Raw genomic sequence first — 23336 nt, forward strand, 5'->3', positions numbered from 1 at the left:
CAAATAACTTTGAACTACTGAATTTTTTTTATATTAAACCCATGTAAAACCTGTCAACATCTGATATACTGTACTAGAACCAACTTCTCTAACAAATTATTTTCTAAAATAGTAGCAGAGAGAATCCAGTAGTTCATAAAGGGATTATATATCACATCCAAGTACTATTTATATCAGAAAAGAAAACCTACTTCAACAGTAGAAAATCTATCAACATAAATTATTACATTCACAAAATTAAATAAGAAAATAAAAGACCATACCAGTAACTTGGAAAAAGTCTTAGATTCAAAAATAATCCTAATAATCCTAATAACAGATATAAAGAAATTGCTCAAATATAATAGAAGCTATTTTCCAAAAAATGGAAATAAAGCTTATTCTAAAAATTGAAAGATTAATCACATTTCAACTAAAATATAAAAAAAAGACAAGTATGCCTGACATCATCATTGTTATTCAGTATTATCTTGAAGAGTCTTGCAAGAGCTTTCAGATATGAAAATAATTAGAATACACATTGGAAAGAAAAGTAAAATGATATCTTTTGCTGAAATAAATTTGGGTGTATGAGAAGTTTCAATATGGTACAAAATATTATTTCAATTCAATGGAAAAAAGAATGGCTTATTTAAAAAATGACACTAACCAAATGGAAAATAATAAAATTAAGTCCCATCTCATAGCTTAAACAAAGTCAAATTTCAGATCAAATAAACACTTAAAAATGCAAGACAAACATTTTAGAAGAAAATCTAAGAGAGTCTATGTATACCTTAACCAAAATAGGCAAATATAAAAAAGACATAAAATTATATTTGATTTTGCATGATATAAAAAGCTAAGTTAAAACTATCATAATAATGAGAATACAATTGTATTTTATAAAAATACAACAGTGTGTGTGTGTGTGTGTGTGTGTGTGCACATGTGTGCATGGTGCATCATCCCTGACGTTCTGCTAACCTCTCTATCCTAAATATTACTATTTTGCTTTAGGCCAACAAGATCAAAAGTATAAAATTATTTCATTAGTCTCCTAGCTAATTTTTCTGCTTTCTCCCAATCTCTCTCCAATCCATTCTCTATACACCCTTTCTGTATCTTGAGTCTTATTATCAATTCTCTGCCTAAAGCCCTCCAATGACCTTCTACTGCCCTCAAAATAAATTCAAACTCAGCAGGACTTGATGCAGTCTTTACTTGATTCAGCTTCGTCCATCCTCATCTCTTTTGATTCCCCACTTGACATCTCTATACCAGTCATCATGAACCACTTGAAGCTTCCTGAACATGCTCAACTTTCTCTCTGATTTACAGGCTTTGTACATGTTGGTTTTATGTTTTGTTTTGTTTTGTTTTGTTTATCTAGAATGCTGTTGTACTAGCTACCCCAGTTAGTTATCTGCTTACCTTCATCTTACATATTTTCATACCTAAGTTCCTCCAGAATGCTGTCCTTGACACTCTTAAGACTTAGTTGCCTTTACTTTTTCTGCTTCCAAAGAACCTTGTGATTACTCACATCCTAGCATTTATTACACACTAGCTGTTGGTTTGTTATGCCCTGTTCATCATTTGTTTATTCCTTCATCTGAAAAAAAGAAAACCCAAAAATATCTGTATCAGTTTCTGTACTGAGCAATGAGGATAAAGGGTGACTGGAACAGAAATGGGCCTTACTCTTATTGAGTTATGAGACAAATAAATAATCCAATGATTGTATTCACAATCCAACAAGTGTACAAATAAATACACATGACAATGAGTGTTATAATGTTAAGGGGCAGAATAATATAAGATCATATGATAGGAGCATCAGGTAATCTACTAAGTCAATGAAGTTTCTTTTCAAGGGTAAGTGAGAGTTAACTAGGGAAGGAAAGAATCATTCCAGATCAAAGAACATATATTGAAAGTTCCCAGAAGGGAAACAGGGAGTTTTTGAGAAACTAAATGAAGACCACCATTGTAATCTTAATCCATGGCACAATGTCTTGCCTGTAATAGATCTTTTGAATGAATATATAAAAGAAAGTCAATTAACAAATGGACAAAGAAATTCAACTATGTGACTGACTATATGTTCATGTATAAATATGTATCACAGGTGAGGCATATATTACATACTATATATAGTAGACATACACTCACATAGGTGTGCATGTTTGCTTTTTTTTTTCCATTACTGCTTTTCACATCCTTCAATGTTCTCTGACAAGCCTTTTTAACTCAAGGTTCCCCAAGTTACGCCGATGACTGATGTAGTGATATGAATGCACAGTATTTGTTTTAGTCAACTTTGCATGACTGTGACCAAAATACCTAACAACTTAGAGGAGGAAAAGTTTATTTTGGCTCTCAGTTTCAGAGGTTCAGTCCATGGTTGGCTGACTCCATAGTTCTGGATCCCAGGTGAGGCAGAACATCATGGAGAAAGAGCATGACAGAGAAAAGCAGGCAGGACATAGCCGCCAGGAAGCAAAGAGCTCTACTCACAGATGAAAAAAATATAAACCCCAAAGGCACACACCCGGTGACCTATTTCCTCCAACCATATCCTGCCTGCCTACAGTTACCACCCAATTAATCCACTGATTAGGTTGCAGCGCTCATAATCTAATCATTTTACCTCTGAACATTCCTGCATTGTCTCACATGTGAGCTTTTGGAAGGATATCACATATCCAAACCACAACAGTATTTGATGAATTCTTGTTACTCTGCCAAAAAGTAGCCACAGGTACAGAGGACTAAAAGGTGGGCAGACTCAGGGCAACACATATAGAATCAGGCAACCTTATCAGGGTTCTATGCTATGCATACTATCAGATGCTGGCCACTTGTAAGGGGACAAAGGTCATTCATCACACTCCCTAGCACCCTGGCAAGTTAACTGACATCAAGCAGAAGACACCAAGCCAGAAGCCTAGCAGCAGTGTGGTGCAGAGTAAAAGAACTCACAGACATATGCTAATTACAAAGATGTGCAGCAGGAGCACCTGCCGCAGCTATCTTCCCACACCTGGCCCCTGATTCTGAAATGCAATCTGCCACATTGTAAAAATATGGCAGTGGCTCTCAGGCTTTGGAAGCTAACTACAGATAAACATTCTCATCATTTCCCACACCTGAATTTTACCAGTCTTTTACCTGCTAGTTGAGAAGGTGAGACAGGAGATTACTATGCAAATATAGAGATTCTGGGTTCTGAGCTGTTCAAACTGGCAGGAGAGTGTAATTTCCACATGGATGGATTCTCAGAGGGCTTACTCAGCTGTTAATCACTGCTAAGGCTTCTGATTGTTATGCCTGTTAAAACTGCTAAATTATAATTCGCTCTCCTCAAAGTCTCCAACCAAGTCTTGGGAGCTATGCCACTGTCCAGTCTGTACAGAGAAGAGTAACTTGTGAAATAAAAGTTTTGCTGTAGTAAAGAAACAAAACTGATAAGAATCTGAATTTTTTAAAATAATTTCCCTATTGAATTAGGTAATTAATACCTAGTCAAAGTCCTAAAATATGTTTCATTAACCAAAAGACATCAGGATTTAAATATGAAAGAAATGAGTGCATTATCATGAATCCATGATGAAGCTGTTACCGTGGCATAATGACAGCATTTTCATGGTGTTCACAAGCAACTCCGGTACTTCCACACTTTCAGAGAACGACGGCATGTGATCATTTTGCATCATGTCAATGCATGAAGCCATCAAGAGCACTGGAACTTCACAGGTAACCTAGACCATTCTGCCTCAAAGGACAGTGGTCCTCATTCACAGTTTTCCTTCTACTCAAATACCATCAGGGATGAGCAGCGTATGAGGCCTGCTCTTCCAATCCTGAGTATCTCTGAAAATTACAAAATTTCCTTCATCTTCTAATTGAGGCAAAACCTTTTCCTATAACCTGTAGTCCACTGTTATATCCTCTGTGATGACTTGAACAAATCTACCTCTTCTCTTCACCAAAGTCCTTTAAAGTGCCTGAAAATATCTCTCATGTTCTCCTTTGTCTTTTCATCTTATATTTTCAAAGAACTAATTCAAAATGCATTAAAGGTAACACTAAAGACTGTTTGAAATAGATATAGCAAGGGTACATTAAGAAAAAAACACATAGTATGTGATTTGGAAGGACATTAAAAGTTATGCTTTAGAAGGAAACAAGAAAGCAATAGAGATATAGAAAATCTATTTCAGATAAGGGGAACTATCTGAGAAGTTGTATGCCAGGGTTATGGTTTCTCGTGTATGTGTGCTTTTACTTGGGAAGATTGGTATCAGAATTTATTCCTCCTCACTAGAGTGTACATTTCAAACTGTTTTTCAGTGTCCTATTTGATTTCTCTGCCCTGTACCATCTGCATTTTTCATGCCCACCTTCCTTTTTATTGTACATATATAAGATGCTAGGATGGGTAAAGAAGCAGTTTAGGGCTGTGAAAATAAGTTTCAGTGTTCATATAGAGAACCGACTCAAAATCAGGCATGCCTCTTCAGCATCCAGGGTGAGACTGCCCTAGGAATGGCTGAAGTTAGTGCCCCAAGCAAAGCGATTGTTCTATTTGTGACAATCCCAAAGTAGATCTGACAGAACACTGAGCTATGTTTGTCATTACCACAACCTGACAAATTCCACCAAGGGAACCCATGAGAAAACCTTGGACATGCAAAATTAACCCTAAAAGGTTATCTTTTAAAAGTGGAAGAGGAGGACACAATTCACACACAAATTCAACTATAATCTGGTTTCACTGTTTATTTGGCAACGAGTTCTTATGAGTTCTCCCACTTTGTAACACAGCTTTGTTCATTTTTTTTCTGTGTTCCCTTCCTGTTTTTGTACATACCCACATATATTTTACATAGTGGGATTTATACTGCTCATAATGTACACTAACACTTTGTGTCTAGCATCCTCAAGGATGTCCTGAGTGTTTGCAGCTGTTGACCCTCACTGAGTCCCACTCTGAGAGTGCCTTCAGTTGAAGAGGGCTGCCTGGCCCCCAGGGCAGCCTGCAGCAAAAGACAACTGGTTTGTGAGAGAGAATTATGATACAAAAGCTCAACTTTCTTGCCTTAGTCAGGGGCAGTTCTGAAAAGTTCAGTTGACTTTTACTGTCATGACATTAGTACTGCAATGTAACTTCTCCTCCTGCCCCATTCACTTCTTTCAAGTCCTGGTGAAATCAGTCAGGTGCAGACACATGCTAATTTTCATGGAAAAGAAGGATAACTCAGTGAAGCTGAGAACCACGAAGGGTCATTCTCAGGCCTTGAAACCTGGTGGGATTTGCCTAGTTGAATTATTGATCCCAAGGACATTGTCCAACAGTCTTCCAGAGTACCAATCTCCATCTCAGAGTCTGTTTCCTGGGGAAGCCGAGTTTTAACAACCTTATAAACATTTTCCCAGACTGTAGCATGATCTTCCCACATAGTTCTCATTTCAATAACTGCTCAGCGTTCTCAAAGCAGAGCTGGCATATTTTAATTGACCATTCCTTATCATTGGACCATTGGTTGTTGTTTGTATTTTGTCAGTAGAGTAAGCATTCAAAACACACCAAGTCATTATTTGATGTTTCTTCTTGTTTTGTATTGTTTCTTTTAATAAATCTCAGGTATAGCCATTACTAAGACACAGATATGAAGGTTTTCAGTCTATTGATGGTAAGGCTTTATAGATTATAGGATTATAAACGTAAGTCCAACAGATATATCACCAGGATACTAAGGAACAGGGACAGCTTACTTTCTCTATGATTGTCTTTGACTCGACATTCAGAATACAATGTTTGATAGTTCCAAAGATAAACAAGAGGAAAGTGGTGTATAATTAACTCACAGCATTCTGCTGTTCTTAACTGAGTCAATCAGTCCCTATACAATGCCAGCACCCAGGATACAATATATATTTATCAAATGAATAAATGAACATTCAAGTTGCTTTATAGTTTAATTTAAATTTAAGGGGGGTCATTATATTTAGATTCAACTTTTGTAAAAAAAAAAAATATGGACTGAACTGATAAGCCCTTGGTTTTAAATCTTAAGTCATACTTCTACCAAAGCAAAAGGAATACTGACTGCAACTGATAGCACACGTGGTGTGTGTTAGATTGTTTTTCATGTAGATGCAAGTACAGAAGGGACTAATATGAAGAATTGAAAAACAGTAAAGAAGTAGCCAATAAAAGCATTTATGATCAACCAGAGAATAATAAACCAAGTTTGTAATTATCTCACCAGGACACATACCACAAAACCATGGAAAGAAGTGCCAAAGAATACAAGACATTAGTGAAAATTCAACACCTTATATTTGGAGATCAGGTGAGGAAGGAAGAAAGATATTAAGCTGGGCACGGAATATGTGGTGAGATGCACTGGCAGATTCTGTAGACAACAGCATAAAAATCATTTCCTATTATTTCTCACAATGCCCCACGAGAATCATCTCTCAAATCAAACTCACCCTCCACAATGCCTCAGATGCATGGATTGCTCATTCCAGCATGTGCCTGGTCATTCACATTCCCTCCCCTGGAATGCCCAAAGGAGAGAGCCACAGGCAAGGAGATCAAGAAGAGGGCACACCAGTTCTTAGTGAGGGAAAGGAGGTAGGGAATGTTGAAACAGAAGCAGAAGGAAAGAAACAACACCAAAGACTTAAGTTTATTCATATGAGGCTCAGGGCTATCTGACTCAAAAGAGATGTAAAACAAAAACATCTGAATGTGGAGCTCTTCTTATTTCCATAAACCTTTATCATTCCTGTAACACTCTTTAACTCCTAAAGAAAATAAAAGGTTATACAAGAGATCTTTTCTTAAGATTTGAAAGCAAACAAAAACCGCATTATCCAAAGGTCAACTGAATCTAGTACTTAACAGGAAAAAGATATTACAAAGCTGTATAAGATCTTGAACTCTCACGCTATGAAAGATGCCATGTTCCTTTCAAAATGCTTCTTTAGTGTGCTGTAGAAAGAGTCACAAAGTAAAAAAGCAAGCTGGCTTTTCTCTTCCCAGTCCATTCTCAGCCTTGCCAAAATATTGTTGCTATTTCCTTACTAGTTTCCAAAAGGATGTCAAAGATCAGCACAGTTTGTTTTTTCTATCCCACTAACAGCAGAACTGTTGGCCTGGGTGCCCTAGAAGGCAAATAGATATTTGAGATTTTTTTTTTCCTGGCCTGTGACTATGGTGACTTTGTTCTTTGTGCAAATCTCCCAATATGGACAAATGGACTATCTTTTTGTTAAGCAACTGGTCTAGAAACTTAAATTTTGCTGTCTGTAGAACCTAAACGACAGTAAACCTTGTTACTGACATTCCTATGTCATTATACAGAACTATCCAAGGGCTTAGATAAGAACAAAGCCAAGGGCAGTCAAGTTCCCATGCAGTAATTTCAAGATTTACTCTAAACCACAAACCCCACCTATTTGCCTGATGTTTATACAAAGGTGAAAGTGGAGATGGCGGTCTGTGACTACCACTATTCTTTGGGTTTTTCCTTCCCATTAGTGGTGAGGGAGCCATAGATGGGCTTAGGCAGCCGAAGCAAGATGGCCAGTGAGGAGATTGGGGGCAGGGTAAGAACAAAGGAGCTTGCAGAGGGTCTTCTGATGAGGTCAACTTCCTGGTTGACAAAAGGGCTCATGGACACAAGTGGGGGACCCAAACAGACAGTCACTTTGTACTCATGGTCCTAAACAGGAGATCCAATAGAAAAACTAAATCAGACACATAGACAGAGGGGGCGCCAATCAATAATAGTGAGGAGATGTGGACAGGGGAGGAAATAAGGAAGAAACTCCAGAGATTATAAAAAGAACAGGCAAAACTCCCCCACCAGATTCCCAGCTCTGGGGCCCCCTTTCTTCAGAGAAGTCTCTCTATCTCTGAGGCTTTTGCAGTAAACCTACTTCTTGCTTGCTATCTCTGTGCCCTGTTCTTCAATTCTTTGCTGAATGGAGACAATGAATCCAGCACCCCCAGATGGTAACAGTGGGATCAGATTCATCCTATAATTTAACAAAATTTTGTTTCCAAGATAGCATCCCTGTGAGTGCAGGGATTCAGGGAGTGGGAAGGGAGTTAAAGGAACCTTAGAACACTTGAGATGACATTTATTTGCCTCATATGTTTGCATAATAATAATATAATAATAAGTTTGGAATTTTAAACTAATTTCCTTAAATCCTATTATTTCTATGCAACAGCTAAGCTCTTAATTAAGAAAATAGATAGATATCTAAAATTGACACCATTTTTGAAAATGTTACTTCATTTGTGTATTCCAAAAAGAGGGGGAATGAATATCCAACTTGCACTGGATGCTCTGATTTGTCATTAATTAAAACCCAGGTAGTAGTAATCATTTTAATTATATATAGTTATAGTCACAGCGTTTTTCATCTTCAAAATAGTTCATTTTACATGCCCATTAGCTCAATTTAAACTCTAAATGCCTACTTACTGTGATGTCCTGCCTCAAGTGAAAACTCTACTGTACACAGTGAGTGCCGTATGGAAATGCAGAAAGCACTGCTATTAAATATAGAAACACTTTGATAGCACATTGCAATATTATCTAATGCCTGATGACAGACTGTAAAAAATAATTTACCCTGGTATTTAAAATGTCAGGGAAGCAATCAAAAAATCAGAGTCTGCAGAGGAGAAAAAGTCAATGATTGATGAGGTTTTTAAATTCAGGCAAAGTACTGGGGAAGTCCAAAATTATCATAATATAATAGTGAAAGGATTATAAGAAGAAAGTTACATGTCCTAGAGTAGCTGTCACTCAATATCACGAAAACAGGGAACTTGAGCAATAGAAGTAGTCAGCAGTTTTATTTTTTTGTTGTTCTGAAATATGTTTTCTTATTATGCAGTAATTTTTTTCTATGTAGAAAAAAATTAAATAAAATATTCTGGAATATGAAAGAACCAATCATGGAAGAACCATCTGTTTATCTGAATTTTCCTGCAATGTTAGATAAATACAGGGAGACTATGTTTAAAGAATACTTCAATTTTACCTTCCAGGTTCATATCACTACACCAGATTAAAAGTAAGACCTAGACACTGATTATATAGAAATTGGTGCTTTAATGGATGATACTAGGAAAAACAAAATACACTTAAGTATAAAAATAGGCTACAAGATCTTAAACTCACTTATGTTTGTTAGTTTAGTTCAGTTTTGTGTTTCTTATTTTTCTCATTGGGATTACAACTCTGCAGAAACATAAAGACCCTTTGAACTTATGAAATATTTTAAGTTTAACTGTATTTGATAATTTTGAAAAAAATGTTTATCTTGGTATAATTTCAAAGGGAAGTTGCAAGAATAGTAAAAAATAAAAATTTTTTAAAAATTTAAAACTTCCATATTCCCTTACATGTTTCACCAATTTGTGAACAATTTGTCCTGTTTACTTACTTTTTCTCTCTTTCTACTTTCTTTACCCACACAGCATTTGAGAGTAACAGACATTCCACCACTTTGCCCCTAAAAATTTCAGTGAATTTCAATATACCATTATCATCTAATCCTCAATCCGTATTCAAACTTTGCTTGTTGTCCTAATGCTGTCCTTCATAGCTATTTTGTTTTCTCTAGTTCAAGATCACACTTTGTCTTTTGGTTTTAATTTTCCTTCCTCTAGAGCCATTTCCTCAACCTCTCTTTGTCTTTCAAACCTTATTTCTTAGATACCTACACTGAGCCAGGCACTCTGGCCTTGGAGATATGGTTACAGACAACTAAATATGGCATCTAACCACTAAGTACACACAGTTAAATTGAAGAGAAAGTCATGCAAATAATTGGGAAATGTGCTGTAATAGAAATACAAGCTGGATTCTTCTCATTTTTATCAGCTCAAAATTCTTGCTTTCTGGATTTCTATCTCCCATTTGGAGCTAGGAAAATACTTCCATAGCCAGAATAACCATTAGCAAAAGATATTTATGAAATATTTTTTAATTCAAAGAGTTGGCTCAAGTTATAAACATAGCATTCATAGTATATGTAGTGTTTTTGTGTTATATCGTTCTAAGCGCTTTTCCAGGATTTATCATTGAATTTAGAAACTGCTTAAAATATTCATTAGTTATAGAAGAAAGGTACTAATTGGTACTAATAGGAAAAACTTTCCTTTTAGTTGAATAAAAATAAGTCACTGGAGGAGTTAACTGGTGTTATGTGGTGAGAAATGAAATATTTTAGGGATTTGGGCGTGACTTAGAATTGGCATGACCCATGGGACCTTGTTTGTTGATGTTGAAAGCAGAAGATATCCGCAGGCAGTCATATTAATATTTTTTTTGTTCTCTTAACCCCCATCTTGCTTAGTTATGATTCCTTTCAGCACTATCAGTATCAAGTCAAACTCACTTAACTTAAAATTTTATTACTTTATTCATTTTCATAAGCAGAATTCTCAAGCTAGATGTTAAGGAATTATTCTCTCTCTCTCTCTCTCTCTCTCTCACACACACACACACACACACACACACACACACACACACACACAAACTGATGGGCATATGTTAAATCACATGTGACCAATTAAAAGAGCTGACCAGGACAGAACTGTCAAGGTCACCAAAATTAAGAAAAGTTGGAAAAATTGAAAAAAGGAGTCTAAGAAAACACACACTAAATGTAATGGGGCATCTTAAGTGAGATGCAGGAACAGAAAAATATCAGGTAAAAAATTAGGATATCTGAAAAAGGCACAGAATTTATTAGTATCTATATTGGTTCTTAATTGGAAATAAAGTACCATATTAACATAAGATGTCAGTGGAAGGGGACAATGGGTGTGGGTATATGAGAACTGTGTTCACTTTTCTATAAATCTAGAACTATATGAATATAGAAGTTTACTTTAAAAATACTTAAAGGAAAAAGAGAAGTAAAAACTTGCCTACTGGAGAATTTAAAAAACAGAACAATGGATACTCTGAAAAATTTAGGAATGTAAAAGGTTCTCCTCTCACCAAAGAAGTGGCAGGTGGAAAATTGCTAGTGATATAGGAACAACACCGTGGAGATAACCTAAGATGAAAACAAAAAAGGAAGGAAAGAGGCTGCCACGCTTTTCCAGAAGCTAAGGGTGAAGAGTTAGCAGCACAAATGTGACAGGATTCAGAAGATGCTCCTTAAAGAGAAAGAATAGCTATGGGGGAGTGTGGGGAGACACTCCTGGTTTCTACACAGTATGCTTGCATCTTCTAAAGCTGATCTGCATATTTTAAGGATCATTTTTCATCAAAGTGTTTATGTTACATATACTGAAGGCAATGTCACACTGTGTGGTCTCGTTTCCTTTCAGACTTCCCTGCTGTATCAGGAAAAGTAAATAAGCAGAAAACAAAAGTTCTCTCCCATTTACACAGAATCACAACCCAAGATCTCTGTTAGAAATTATTAAATGAGATACTATAACAATATACCTAAGCTTTTCCCTTTTCTAAAGCAGTGATATCAGAAATGTAGTCTTTTTGCAGTCTTTGTGCTAACCCAATGATATCTAACACAGTAAGCCACCGACACAGGAAGATCAGTTTGAAATCTTCAGGTCAAAAGAACTGGCAGCATTTATTTATTATAGCAGAACCATGAATTTACATTTGTGTCATGCTAGCAAACACCATCACCCTTAGTTTATATGACAAGTGCTGACCTGTAATCTAAAGAAAAATCATACAATTTTTAAACTGAAAATTATCCAAATTATAATGAAACTGCACAATCCTCAATACTGATGAGGATTGTGCAGTTTCATTATAATCTTCAACAGTTTTGGTCCTACTTGCCACATATAAGCAAGTCTACTAAGTACGCTTTGAAAGAGCAATGAACTGAGTAAAATGCAACATCATGACTACTCTGATAATTCAGAGAACTAGAAAGACTGCATGTAATTAGCATTAGAAGGGAAATGACATAAGAATCTTAGTCCAGAGACCGAAAGACAGCATGAAATACTGGAAAGGACGTGGTGTTTGGAATTAGACTTAAATTCTGCCTCTGTGGCTTATTAACTCCAACCACAGAAGTTAACAATGAGTCAAGCTTGCAGAATATCAGTTTTCTTACCTAAACAATGAACAATATTGACTTCCCAGGTCTAATGCAAACTATATTTTGTGAATATTCATCAGTAACAAGAGCAAACATTTATGGTTGTTCTATATCAGGCTAATCCAAGTACTTTATATGTTAACATATGTAATCTACCTACCAACTGAGAGAATATATAATTATGTCCATTTTACAAATGAGAAATATGAGATATGAAAAGATTAAGTAAATCACTCCAGTTCATACAGTTAGTGAGTAACTGGGCTGAGTTGTCAACCCCAGTATTTGGGCCCTAGTCTTTACTCCAACTCACTACATTATTATAAAATTATCAACCTATTTCCCCTCCAATGACCTTAATTCCAATTCATTCTTATTAAAATACTGAAAGCAATCATTTTTAATGAAAGAAAAACTGATCAGTTACCAACTTTACAGTAACAAGAACTATACTGGCAGAATTTATTAATTCCTATCAATCTTAATTCATCAATAATAAAAATGGTAAGTTGCTAAATATGTCATACATATATAACTATCTCTCCAAGAAGTTAAATATGTTATACATATTCTAATCCACTAAACAATTACATGACTTAAGAGTTTATTTCAAGAAAACACTCAAGGTAGTGGCTTAAATATAAGCATAATTCATCACAGTTTTATCACTGATTAAAGACTTCTAAATGCACATTCCATGGCACAATAAAATAAAAAAGTACATATACATTGGCATGTAGACAATATATCATTACTTATTAAAAACAAACAACAACACACAAAGCTCCATGACAGCTAAAGATTCTGGAATCTGTGACACTTCATAAAGTGCTCTGATTTCACAGTACTTCAGAATTTCTAATTCTAAGACAACACGATGAGGAATATGCCCTAGAAGTCAACTCCTCCATCCTTCTGACTAGCACTTTCCAAACAAAATAATCGCATGATAACATTACTCTCATTCTGACTTTAAATGTGTTAAACTTTTTGAAGAAGATAAAACACCACTCTGACAGAGACCTTTAACATAGAGAAAATGTTAATGAATGTCCTTTCACAACTCATGTCCTTCCTGAATATTTTGAGAGAAAATGTACTCAGCAAGGGCAGTATAAAACTATGTTTTGGGCAACACTTAGCAAATAACTGTTGCTTACTAAAAATAGCAGACCTTCGTTTGCGGTAATTCATCAGTAAATGAATTAACCTAGAGCTGTCATTTATTTGATCTCTGACCTACTGTGGAACATCTTTTCCAAACACCACTTTCCCGATCCCATAGTTTTTGCAGCTCTACAACTAAAGCACCTACCACCCCCTCAATAGCTTTAAAATTTGTTAAAACTGAAACAGTCACAACTGCATTTATATTTAACTCATTATGGCAGAGGGGATGATGTGGTTTGTCATCTCTCTCCCTTATCTCTCTCTACTCATTCTCTGTCTCCATCCCTACAATAATATCTAAATCCAAGCCACTGGGTCAAGTGGCAACATTTAAGCAGCAAACATAGCATAGAACCGTTAGTATACACTTCATCATACTATTCAACCATTACAGTTTCCAAGAAAATACTAAATGCTATGCTTTAAAGGAGTATAAACACATTTTTGTTATTTAATTCAAACTAAAATTAGTTGTTATCAGATTATTATTTAAAAAAGGTTTATATTTTTCAAACAACTAAAATTAGATCATTTCAGTATGCAAAAGACATTATGTACCAAATAATGCAGTAAATTTAACACTAAAAGCCTCCAGCAGGGAAGGCATTTTTCACAACTATCTTTCTTTACATAATCTTTTCCCAGAGTTTTAAGGGCCTCTTTAGCATACTCTGCTGCATCAACGCAGTGATTACCAGGGCACCAAAGTGAGTTGAATAGAAGGCAAGGAGCTGAAGGTACTCAATATTCCTCATTAGTAAATCATGAGACAGAAAGTAGACACAACTGGTTTCTAAGTCAACAAAAGAGAAATAAATGAAAAAAAAAAAAAACCCACAAAATTTTGATACCTGGAAACAGTTCCTTCCCACTACCACAGCAGCATGAACCACACTAAGAAGCATATTTCTAGGGAGTCCTGTTGGAGGAGCAGAGCGAACAAATGTATAATGGAGGAATTGCTGGGATTCAGATCACTCTGTCCCTCTTTTCAGGTCCCCTATTTCATTGCATATCTCCCCCTAACCTCAAACTTCAACCTGAGGCACCAGTAAATAGCCAATCTACCTATAACAGTCTATACTAAGCAGATAAGATGGTCATTTTGCAAAAAGAAAAATTTGCTTCTGTGACCATATTTCCTGACTTATGACTTCAAGTCTTCTTTGAAGTGGGTTATGTATAGGTAACACAGAGATAACAAATAAACACATGTCCAGTTTCTACTCCAGTCCTATAACAGGATAAGAAAGTAAAAGAAATAGGTATTTATTACTCTGAATCCATCGGTATTCTAAACACACTTCCCAAAGGTGATGGATATAAATCATAGAGCTGGACTACTGGGGCATCCAGAGAAGGTTCCCAGGCATCAATGTTTTTCTTAACCTGGATGAAATCTTTTTTCTCCATGCCACTTCCCATCTTCCCCCCAAAACACTCCTTTTCTTGTGGTGTGTGTGTGTGTTTGTGTGTGTGTCCAGTACGTTAGCCAATTTTTTCATTCTCATAAATGCTTGCACAAGAGAATTTAAATTAATTTTTTTAAAAAGATGAAATCTTAGCAAGCCAAGATTAATCATAGTTCAGTGACTCATTAAAAACAAAGCTTTCATTGAATATGACCGGTAAAGTTGTTATCTTTGCCCTAAAAAAGTCTATATTTCAAGAGTTTTGAAAGGACTTTATTCAAAAGCAAACAGCTACCTCTTAGGATATAATCATCTGTTGGATTCATGCCAGCAGCTGGTCAACAAGTAGCAGGCATTTGGGTTTATTTTTTAGCGATTAAAATTTTTACAAGATTGCACTTTAAATCATAAGACCAACCCATCATTACTTAAAGGGGGAAAAAAAATCAGACCTACTGAGCTACATTCCCAGCCCAAGACCTAATATCTCTTTTCTAGGAAAAATTAATATTTATGGAAATCTAAGCCCTATTATACAGTCACCTTCTAAATTATAAGTACTTAAAATGACTCCTTTCCTTGTATTACCAGTTTTCTCTAATATCACTGCCTGCTGCTCTTTTTTCTCACTACTTAGCATTTCATGGCAGCTTTTGAAGGGCAACTAAGCTGTGCTGGGCCGACAGTGTCCCCTGATGGTTTTCATATGAAACTGTCTGACCCAGGGTTTCTTCTCTGCAAGAATTCTGCATGCTCATTTACAAGTCCCAGCTCAGATGTCTTTAGCACTCCTTATACACACATTATCTTTTAACACCTCCCACTCCCTCTAACTCAGTGATCGTCAAGGTGGAGAGCATAAGGAAAGAAGATGTGAAGTTAGGGAAACATTTAGAAACTGGATAAGGAGCAACTTTTCAAAATATTCAACATTCCTCCCCAGAGATTCCATTACATCCTTTTTAGCCAGACATCATCTTGCCATGTTTTTTGAAATTACCATGTGTCAAAACAAATAGAGGTTACTCATGGGAAAATCCTCAAAAATGCAAAACCAGAAAACCTGAAACTGCTCTTGGGTCATGTGCAGCTCTAGCCCTCTTTATTTTCCTTTATCTTCTCCAATAATAAGATTTACCTCATTAATACCATAGCCACTGAAGTTGTCCTAAAATTGAGGTACATGAATTTTCAACCTTCTTTTTGTTGTCCATCAGTGTTTTGCATTCTATTGTAGACAAACCACTTATATCTATCTTTATGCCTCCCCTCACAAAGGGTCCACTTTCTTATTACAGTATTTTTCACTAAAAATAATCCAGGATGAAAAAGTAGTCATTGGTAACTGGAGATCCAGCTTGAGGGTTAAAGAAATCTCCTCTGGGAATCAGACATGTTTAGAAAAATCGGGTGACTCTGGGGTTAAAGTCACCCAAATTTCTTTGTAGGAGGAATCTGGATATTCCATAAAGGAAAAGAAAGTACTTTCTATAAAGGAAAAGAAAGATAGGCAAACGAGTTTGCTCCAGTCTCCATCACCTGATTCTGAAGGAGGGGTGATTCTGCTTTTTGAATGGAGCCAGTCACTTAGATTTGTGGTCCCCTACTACCACCATTACCCCCACTGATTCCTATCTGAGTTATAAGGAAAAAAGGAGGCTTGTAAAAAGAACTGAAAGGAGTACTTTTCATAAAAAAAAAAAAAAACTTCTGTAAGACATTAAGGAAAATGGTATTCCTGCTATAGTGACTACTTTGTGTGAAATACATACCAAGACCTCCAGACAATATATCTCAGTTACAGTACCTTAAGGCTATGGGATCCAGGGCAGTTTCTCACAATACTTTAACCACGTTAGAAGCATTCAAAAACCAGAAGATGAATATTGGCATCTTCAAGATGCACATTCACCCAGCCCCAAGCAGGACACATCAGTAGATGATGTGCTTCACTTATTCAGTCACAGACATGACCTCTGAGTTGCTAAGTTCACCATGAGTCCATGCGAGTGACCCTTTAGGCCCAAGCAGGGCCTCCCAGAAATAACAGAGTATGACTTTGAGAGGTCATTAGCTGAAACTAATGACCAGAACATATGGATTATACTAACATATGAATATCTGGAAAAGTTTCCTTGGAATATAAATATTTTTTATAATTTTTTCAGTCTGCAAGTAAATGATATACATATAATTTCTGCTCAAACATCTTCAAGAATATTAAGATTAAATCACTTAATGATAAGAACTTGGTCACAAGTAGCCATTTTCTCCAAATCTTTCTTAAGTAGAAAATGAACCATTTAAATCTGTACTTTTCCCCTCCCCTCTTTTATTCTCTTTCAACAATATAGAGAGTTAATATACCGAGTACATTAGCAGTGCACTGAAGAATTCCTGAGACATCTTCAATTTCTTCTTTGTTGGAATGGTCTGCATAGGAGCATCTGTTAGAGATATTGTGGAAATTCTTTTCTGCATCCCTATAACTAAGAAGAAAATAAAATTAGCATACAGAGAAAATTGTGAAAGAATCTGCAAATGCACTCATATACACACAAACAAACACACACGGTCTACACTTTCAGGTTAATCACATTTTAAAATAACTGAACATTTAGACATAATTCTGGCATAACCCACCATTTCCACCATGGTTAGCAGTGTTGACTTAGAACTGGAGGGAATCATTTGATGAGAAAACTGATTATGAAAAAAAATAGATGGGGAGAACCAACATACATTAGCTTTGTATAGCTATTATATTCTCCATGAGCACTTATTTGCTGTTGGTAATCTTCCGGCAAGGAAGTTGCCTAGAAAAAGAAATACTAGCAGTACTAGTTTGATGCATTGGCACACTGCTATTTTGAAACTACACACACTGTAGACCCCATCACAGTGGAGAAGAGAGCAGTATGGTGTATGGATAACAAACAAATAAATAACCATAGCATTCAGAATCCGGCAGAATTTGAGTCAGAGTCTTACCATTTTCTATCTGGCAAGATAGATATTGAGCAAGTCACCTAATCTCTATTACTGTACCTTTCCTCCCTCAAATAAAGAAGAGACTCCTAGAGATCCTGTGAGGACTAAATAACATGATGCCAGTGCATCTGAATGTTGGCTGGGGTTCATCCAGCTGCCTCTGAATGAGGGTTAAAGCATCAAAGCTGAGGCCAGTGGAGGCCAAATGCTCTCACATTCCCAAAAAGTAGCCAAGAAGATCGGAACACTTCTTCAGGATTTAAGAGATGGATAAATAGCCACTGCCACTGTCACCCCACCACTGATTCACAAAAGAAAAGAAATAGAAAGAACTCCCCCAACCCCACCCCCCCAAAAAAAAATCAGAAGAGCAAGTTGCTGGGTCAAGGAGAGCGTGTGATTGCACCTTTCCCCTCCCCTCTGAGACAGGAGAAAAGAGGAGTGTCCCTCTGCAGAAGCCCAGTTGGAGACAGGGTAGAGATCAGATGGTGGTTATCTCATTCCCCAGTGAACATCTGCTGAGGCAGGGGATTTCCTGATCATCCTCCCAAGCCTGACTGAGTAGAAGAAAATTCTGGAGAGACTCATTGACAAGAAAAAGAAATAAAACAAATTTGGAAGCAACCTTCAGGCCCACCATTTTACAAGTAAACAGGAGCTTCCTGTAAGCTAGGGAGATGCCACTGAAGAGGGGAGAGCTGAGTTGTCCAGTCATCCTGCTGCTTTCCCAGGCCAGGGCTGGGATCCCACCAGCAAGACTGTGGAGTACAGTCCTCAGAGGCAGGAGCTGGGGCATGTGAAACAGTTGGGAGGGATGGAACCCACACATACATTTCACTGAGGGCCTCATAGCCAGGACACAGTTGTTATGACCATTAGTGAATTCACAGAGGCTTCTGCCATTCTCCATTTCACTCATACTTGACACAACACATCAGAAAGGAGTGACTTTGAGAGAAGTGAACACTCACATCAGACCTTCTCAGCACTACACCCCAAATTCTTCAGGCCAAGGTCTGGCCCAAGCAGGGAGAGGGAGAAAAGAGGTAGCCAGGATATCAGACAGGAGATTTAAACTGGCCTGCCATGGATTTTATAATCCTTAAAAATTACTTAGAAAACAAAGTAATCTATCCGAGCAAGTACCAAAGGGATTCATCCTAGCATGCTTGAAGTTTTGAAGTGAATGCTGGAGAAAAAAAAAAAAATGGTTTCATGTTTGTAACCCCAACCTGCTGAGATTAGACTCTAACAAACCAGTTAGAAAAAATGCTTAGTACAGTTTCTAGAATACAGGAGTCACTCAATGAGAGGTGGAATAGGGAGCACAGATGTTAAACACACCCACAGCATTAGTTTTAAATCAAGTTCAGTCACTTTTATTGAGTGACTTTGGGCAAATAACTTTTTCACTCACCCTCGATTTCCTCATCTGTAAAATGAGTGTGATACATGAGTCTGTGAAATATGTGGTTAGGAGTAAATAGCAGATGTAAAGTGCCCAGAATGTTGCCTCAAACAGTAAGTAATAGATAGTACCTATTGTCTAATTTGCTGTTTTTATTCAAAAAGATATAGTTATTCTTTGTAAATATGTGAAAAATAAATCAGAACATATTTTAGATACAATTATTTACAACCACAAAATCTGACCATGAAAGCATAAGAAATATATTTGAAGTTTGTTTCCCAGAATAACCAGGGCTCACCCACTCTGACTTCTAACACGCTACTGAAATTATTCTGGCTTAATCTCCTTTCAATTGTCAAAAGAAAAATAGAACAGAAGGTTAGTTGTGTAAAACCAGCATAGGACCCACAATGATAACAGGAGTAATACAGTTTAATTTTAGATGGTTATAGGAAATGGTGTCATCCAACTAATATGAGGCTGGCCACAGGCCAGGTGATATTAACAATGTATATGCTGCTAAATGTATAAAATGAATGTCATGATTCTGAATACATATTCCCTTAAGCTTTATTGTTTAAAATGCAGACTGAATGGACAACAGATCTCAGGAATATTGACTACCATTTGTTTTCCATGATAGTTTTCTAAAGAAAGCTCTGCTTTGTTGACACTGCCACAGTAACCCACTGTCTGAGCTCAGACCAAAGGGAGTCATACAGCATAAGAATAAGTTATAGAAGTTGAGTCAGGTACTCATGAGTCAGAAAATTTAGGTCAAATGAATGTAAAGCAAAAGGAATTTGTAAGAAGAAAGTCATAGCTGGAACATGAACTGGGCATGTCTACTTCCTAATGCTAAACAATGGATTCCCAACCTTGAAAGGCCCAAGGAAGATGGGAAAGGACAGCAAGAGGATAAAGGGAAAGATAATAAATAAAAACTGAAATACAAAAATACGAAAAGAAAAAGAGTTAAATGCTAATAGAGGTAACAATAACTCAGTGGAGGCCTTAATGACCTTTGCCTCTGGGCACTGTAGTAACTACATGATTATATGATTTCACATAGTATTAACATTCATATTCCATAAACTTCACCCTGATCCCATTGTTATTCATATTTTTCAAGGGAGAAAACTAAGGCCCAGGAATTTCAAGTAATTTTCCAAGATTATTCAATAGCAGAATGTGACTTTAAGTCTAGTAAAAATTATCTGTCTACCTCCAAAGCACAGTCACTCCCCAACAAAGACCCACAGAGAGAAGAAAAGGCACAAGAAAATGGCAAGAAGGACATTAGGGGAAAATGTCATCATAAACAGGTATTCCTCTTAATATCTAAAATATTCCTCTTAATTCCTAAACTGAATCTTGCCATCTCCTACCAATCCCCTCTGTTTCTCACTGTGCTACCTATTTCGCATAGCCCCAACAGCTCATCCATTCCATAGAAACATGAGTTAAAAAGAAAGTAACATAAAGATATTCACCACCCTCTCTCTGATTTTGTATTGAGGGAAGAAGACTGCTACACAGACAAGAAGCTCTCCGAGTCAACATTAACATTTAGAGTTCATAAAGCAATCAGAGTTTACCACAAAGTCAATTTGGCAGAATATTAAGCATAAATGGGAACTGGGCAAATGAATTGACATAATTTATGCCACATACAAAAGGGCCCAAGATACTAAAATCATAAATTTTACAACCATAATGCATATTGGAGGTTATTTGTACCCTTCGCTTTGTACCCACTTCTCATGCATAATTAACTCTTTTATTCACTATGCTCCTAAAAACTCTGTGTCCATACCTCTAGCATGTTATTTATTGATTTATTCACTTCCCCTCCAAGAAGCTCTTGGCCCCTCCTACAAGCTTATATAGAAGCATGTAGGTAGAATTAACACATAAATAAGAAAATAAACAAGATAATATCAGCTGATGATAAGCACTATGAAAAGAAATTATAGAAGGTAGTATAAGAGAAAATGATTGCAGTTGGAGAATGAAGTGGGGCTAGAGGGCTCCTTTTCCTTGGGAGCTCAGGACAGATCTTTTGAATAGATAACCTTTGGTCAGAGACCTGAATGCACAAAAGAAATAAACCATGTAAACATCTGAGTACAGAGCATTCCAAGAAAATGGAACATTACATGCCAAGCCCTTGAGGCTAGGAGTGGTATAGTTGAGGAACAAACAAAAAGTCAGATTGGAGAGAAAAAAAGGAAAGGGGCAATAAACAAGAAATAAGAAGCATAAACAGGGGTCACATCACAGAAAGAGTAGAACTATACCCTATCAAAATTAACCATTATATGATTTATAGTAGGTGTTTCAAAGTGTGATCCCTGGACCAGCAGTGTCAGTATTACCTGGAACTTGAGACCTCCCCAGATCTACAAAATCAGAAACTCTACAGGTGAATGGGGTAGTTTAATCTTTGCTGTCATTCTGACTATATTGAGACATGCCTGGAAAATTTAGTCTGGCACACTCCACGTTGTCATGTGGGTCAGCAAACTTCATGGGAAAGGCCTTTCTTGAACATGGGCAGCATCACCCAATGGCTGGGAGCCCAGATGGAACAAAAGGTGGAAAAAGAAGGAAGTTAGAACATACGTGCATGCTTAACTCTTAAACCACTGAGATTTTTACTGTTGTCATTGCCCACAGACATTAAGCCCCAGGTTCTTCAGCCTTCAAAACCAAACTTGCACCAATAACTCTCGAGGGAGCTTCTAGGTCTTCAGTCAAACTGGGGTTACATCATTGGTCCCTCTTTTTCTGAGGCTTCCAGCTTCTTGGACCAAGCAGCTACTTGTTTTCCCAAGAACCAGCCTCACAATCAAGTCATTCAGCCTCTGATCTCACACACACACACACACACACACACACACACACACACACATAAAACATATGTTCTACTGGTTTTATGTCTCTGAAAAGCTCAAATATAATAGGTCCAGAAAACTGCATTTTAACAAGACTGCAAGGTGCCACTGTTGCACATTAACATTTGAGAACTCGTGGTTTCAAGGAAGAAAGTAGCATGATCTAAAGTTTTAATTACTTTACCGTGGTGAGAACTCAGTATTGGGGGATGGTAGAAGCCAGAAAACTAGATCAGAATCTCTCAGTGAGAGATGATGATGGCAGTAGAAATGAAGAAAAGATTTATCACACAGCATGAATAAATTATTTTAGCACTCATTTGCCCAATGTAAGTGATCTCTATGAATAAATAAATGAATGAGTGAATGGATAGATTAAAGAGTAGGATAAATGTTTAAAGATATAGTGGCTGGCACAGAGAGGTTATCTTACTCCCTAAGAACACACTCCCTCATCTACTCCCTCCCAATCCTCCATCTGTAATCTTTGAACAGCTGCTCCTTGAATTCAAGTCTAGGTCTTAGGAGACAAAAAAAGCCTCACAGAGTTTCTATGGGCAACCAGCATAATAATTCAAGGAACAAGATACACTATCCCAGAGCTCTGAAAAATAAAGCAGCTCTAAGGCAGAGTTTTGAGGAGAGGAAAGGGAGGATGGAAAGGTCAATGATTGGAAGCTAAATTAAGAACTTAAAAAGAGAAGGGCTAACTCCTACCCTCTTATCCACCCTGATTCAGCACCACAATTCAAGGAACCTAAGCTGAGCTACTTCAAGACAAGTCTTAGGAAATCCCCGCCTCAGAAATTTAAAAAGCATCTCCTTCTCACCCATACCTCCCCCAAAATATGTAAAATAATGCTTGTCATTACTTATTCTCCATTGCCTCAAATCCCCTTAACTGTAAGAAAAACATTCCTTTTCACAGTTAGAGATAAAAAGCCTTAAATTGTGTTTTCTTAAGAATAACAACACAAAGGTGTGAACACATTTTAGTCCAAGTGTGAGTAATATTAGCTGCTCTCTTTTTTCAGTTTTGAAGTGAGAAATAGAAAGAAGAAAGGTGGAGTCTAAAAGGCAAAGGAGTGAATTGGGGACAGAAACCATATGATAAGGAACAGGGAAGAAGGGAAGACAAAGTTAAGAAAGGCAAGTGTGACAAAATTGCTGCCAGCTAGCCCTGCCTGTGTCCATGGCAGAGGCAGACAGCAAAAGTGCTTCACATGCTGGATGTCAGCCACACCCAATGAAAGTATGACCACAGGCCTATTTGGATCAAGCTGAACATCAAAACCAACCTCTAACAAATTCTCTTTATTCTGTATATGGTATCTGCAATAA

The 23336-nt window shown here is 36.9% G+C and overlaps 1 protein-coding gene across 2 annotated transcripts in view; it reads right to left on the reverse strand.

Annotated features, from left to right (window-relative positions):
- The window catches only part of Gucy1a2 (guanylate cyclase 1 soluble subunit alpha 2), a 295914-nt gene that overhangs the window by 245582 nt on the left and 26996 nt on the right, over positions 1 to 23336 (reverse strand). For both annotated transcript variants that reach the window (XM_047518478.1, XM_047518477.1), the window contains exon 3: positions 17064 to 17185. In XM_047518478.1, the coding sequence (XP_047374434.1) occupies positions 17064 to 17185 (122 nt within the window). The remainder of the gene's footprint in view (positions 1 to 17063; positions 17186 to 23336) is intronic.

This window comes from Sciurus carolinensis, chromosome 11 (genome assembly GCF_902686445.1).
Source record: "Sciurus carolinensis chromosome 11, mSciCar1.2, whole genome shotgun sequence".
NCBI classification, from domain to species: Eukaryota; Metazoa; Chordata; class Mammalia; order Rodentia; family Sciuridae; genus Sciurus; species Sciurus carolinensis.